At 42.5% G+C, this 3,346-nt stretch overlaps 1 protein-coding gene across 3 annotated transcripts in view; it reads right to left on the bottom strand.

The window, feature by feature from the left end:
• The window catches only part of LOC104808047 (coiled-coil domain-containing protein SCD2), a 4,025-nt gene extending 787 nt beyond the window's left edge, over positions 1-3,238 (bottom strand). Inside the window, exons 1-15 of one of the 3 annotated variants that reach the window (XM_010533557.1) lie at positions 2,702-3,238; positions 2,523-2,607; positions 2,348-2,389; positions 2,192-2,254; positions 2,012-2,061; positions 1,904-1,931; positions 1,677-1,751; positions 1,409-1,519; positions 1,265-1,325; positions 999-1,112; positions 806-924; positions 649-718; positions 524-565; positions 167-207; positions 4-68 (exon numbers count right to left, since the gene is read on the bottom strand). In XM_010533557.1, coding sequence (XP_010531859.1) covers positions 4-68; positions 167-207; positions 524-565; positions 649-718; positions 806-924; positions 999-1,112; positions 1,265-1,325; positions 1,409-1,519; positions 1,677-1,751; positions 1,904-1,931; positions 2,012-2,061; positions 2,192-2,254; positions 2,348-2,389; positions 2,523-2,607; positions 2,702-3,168 — 1,433 coding nt within the window. In that variant the 5' untranslated portion in view covers positions 3,169-3,238. Of the gene's footprint in view, positions 69-166; positions 213-523; positions 566-648; positions 719-805; positions 925-998; positions 1,113-1,264; positions 1,326-1,408; positions 1,520-1,676; positions 1,752-1,903; positions 1,932-2,011; positions 2,062-2,191; positions 2,255-2,347; positions 2,390-2,522; positions 2,608-2,701 lie in introns of all 3 variants that reach the window. The other 2 variants (XM_010533558.1, XM_010533559.1) reach the window with 2 other exon arrangements.
• Positions 3,239-3,346: the final 108 nt, after the last annotated feature.

Here is a 3,346-nt window from a genome sequence, read left to right on the forward strand (position 1 = left end):
CGCTCTTCCGCTATATCGCTTTCCACGCCATGAGCTTTGGCTCTTTTCCAGAAATACATCAACCATGCCTTCAAAAGAACAAATTATTACAATGGTATGAAACCAGTTGTTTGAGTTGCAAGAAACAAAATGATTCTACTAGGGTAAGTTGGTCGGAGAATGAAACCTCTTTGAAGAGAACATCCTGCGCCTCTTCTTCGCTCAACTCTGCACTAGAGAATTCGGCGCAAACCATTACTAAAGCTTCTTTGTCATAATTACTACAGTAATTCTTATAGTATACATGGGGCGGCTGATTGCTCGCGAGTTGGCTCGTGAGCCAGAACCATTTTGACATCACTACTTTAAACAGGGAAGAGGGTTGACGACCAGCCCCTAGGGCTAAAACCCTTTGGGCTTTGTTCCTAATCTCCCTTAAATCCAAACGTTAAATAACTTAGCACCCGACACGTTAACACTATCAAAACCCAGTATAAAAAAATATCAAAATACCAAAAACTCCTAAGTCTATCGTATTATTTACCAAATGCCTCGACAAACTTGGAATCCCCTTGCATTCTTGGATCTGAAAAAATGACAAAATGATCGATCACATTTTCAGAATTGAATGTAGATGGATCGTATTCATTTAGACGTGGGGGTACATACCAGTGATGGTGCGTCGGATCAGATTTGTCAATCTCTTCTGTGCGAATGCAACCATTGCAGCATCCTCGACCTTTTGAGGCAGCAAAAAAGCGTAGAGGCATGAGATGTTGAGAACGCAGACACTGAGTTTAGACGTAAAATATAACAGTGTGGAAACCTTTAAAGACGCTAACTCCCGCAAAGCCACTTCGACAGAGAGCATGCTTTCTATGTTGCCTTCTCCATTTGCATCGGTTAAGTTCCTAACAACTTTGCTCCAAGCACGATCGTTACTGCCTGCTAGGAAACGATTCTTCTAATTTCTAAAGCAGACACACTTTCCGTAACTGATGGTTAAATGAGGATCGGACCTGGCTGCCATGAGTCTTCGGATTTTTGTGCAGCTGAGAGGACAACTTCAAAGGGAAGAGGAGCCAAAGCTGACCAATATTCATGCCTCGACGTTGCTATATCATCGCAAATTCCTGCATGAGTCACCAAAATTTACTGCTTATAACTTTTGTTGCGTCTATTTTGAATACACAAGGAGGTTGAAGCAGTTACTGAAGAATTGATTACCATTTCGGCACCCAAAGTAATGAGAAATTACGTTCAGAAAGTTGAAGAATTGAATTACCATATTGGAAAGCTAATCCCCAATAGCGTGCAAGCCAACATCTCTTTAGGACAACTTCCTCCTAAAAGTTCGGCCTTATACACACTTAGATCAAGACAAGACTTTGATTGATAAACTTAGTAGTACTTTAGTTTTGAGGCAAACCATTTCTTCTTGTGTCAAAGTCATCCTATGTATCATCGTCCGGAGAGACTTGGTTTCCATCTCTGCCTCTTGAAGCCGTTCCACAGCCTTCTCGGCTTCATCTTTCAAGCTCTGATCAACAATATTTCACAGAAGAGAGGATATGATTTACAAGGAGAGTTCACCTGTAAGAGTCGAACTATTGTCCTAGCAGTAGAAATTCCAGTGCCATGAATGTTTGAAAGATGCGGTTTGGGTTTTCTGCCGAGTTTTTACCAGTGCACTGTACCTGAAAATCTGAACGAAGGGTTTCGATTTCCTTGTTTCTTCCATCTTTTCTCTGTTCCGCAGTCCTTAGTGCCGCCTATGAAAAATGACATTCTACAGCTAAATTTTTTTTTTACCAACAGCAACAACACTACACATTACACACAAGAAGAGAGCATACAAGCAAGGATTGGAACAGAGCAAAATGCCTCAAGTTCCAAAAAATATGAGTATATCATATCAACACACCTCTCTTTGACGCAACACCGCTTCTTTCCTGCAGAAAACAACACAGAGTTTCATAAAATGTAAAAAAAAAATCTAAGTGAACAACAATGAGAAACAAGAAAACCACACCTCTTCACCAGTTTGGCGTCAAAATTTGCTCCTTCGCCGATAGAGGCAACCTGTTACAAGTCACAAAAAGTAATTATCATGTGGGTATGTATAAATTTCCTCTAGGAATCAGCTAATCCGCTTACGTGAAGCGCAAAAATAACGATTTTTTTTTGGAAGCAAAGAAACAAATTTCACTACCTGTTTCTCGAGCTCCCTAGCCCTTGCTTCTGCTCCCTCTCGCCTTTCTTCCGCCCATCTTAGCTGCGTATGTAACTCAAGATTCTATATTATGTACAAATTAACAAGGAATGCCAATTAAAACATATAAGTAGAGGGAAGAAGAGGTCACAACACCTTATCCAATATATTTTCATTTTCCTCGCGTAGCATATCCAGCTGCAAACGATCACGTGTTAGATATGAATTCAAATATGATTTCTTGTGATAAGAGTTCCTTACAAATCAATTTTTCCCATGTTTTCTACAAGTATGGCTCATCCTATATCAATGCTTGATCAAAACCAAATACCTCATCACGCAGCGCTGAAGCTTCCCGATCATCTTCCTTCTCATTGGAAAAATTCTGAACTAGAATATCTTGGCGGAATCTGAAACTGCTCCCTCATTCGCAGGAATTTCATCAAATACATCGCATTCAAAAGAAACAGAGACTCAACCGCACTCAAACATCAACCTCGATTTTTTTACCTTTTCTTATACTTCATGTGATCCTCCTCCGGTGGCTTCAACGGCACATCAATCCGAACTCCATTTCCGTTCTGTTCACGACCCTTGATCGGACTCCGACTCGCATCGGATGCAGTTCCGTTATCATTCAACTCGCCGTCACGTTTTGGACGCCCTATCGAAATTTCCGGAAACTCCAGATGGGATCCGTTCCCGTTGACCGTACCTCTACCATTCCGGCGAGATGGCAACAGAGGAGGAAGATCGATGTGGTAAAGATCCTCATCTCCATCGTTGCCCTCGTAATCATAGTCATGGTCCCGCCTCTCCATGACCTTTGCGAGCATCTCGGCGGCATTCTGCTTCCGCAAGGTGTTCATAGCGGAGGATCCTCCGCCGTGCAGACGGTGAGACGGCGATATCGCCGGCGAAGACGAAGCCGAGCTTCCAGGTCCCCAGTTTTCCGGCATCTCACACGGCATATGCATACACGCATACAGCAATCACAGAGTCATATATACTCTCAGGGAGAAGGACTAGGTCAGAGAGGTGAACTGCTTCAGGAGACGAAGTCAAATAGAGGGGAAGAATTTTAGTTTGTTTTTGGGAAGATGACGACATGAAACGCGAAAACGTCGTCGTTTCATGGGTGGCGGGAGAGAGGGA

This window comes from Tarenaya hassleriana, unplaced genomic scaffold (genome assembly GCF_000463585.1).
Source record: "Tarenaya hassleriana unplaced genomic scaffold, ASM46358v1 Cleome14, whole genome shotgun sequence".
NCBI classification, from domain to species: Eukaryota; Viridiplantae; Streptophyta; class Magnoliopsida; order Brassicales; family Cleomaceae; genus Tarenaya; species Tarenaya hassleriana.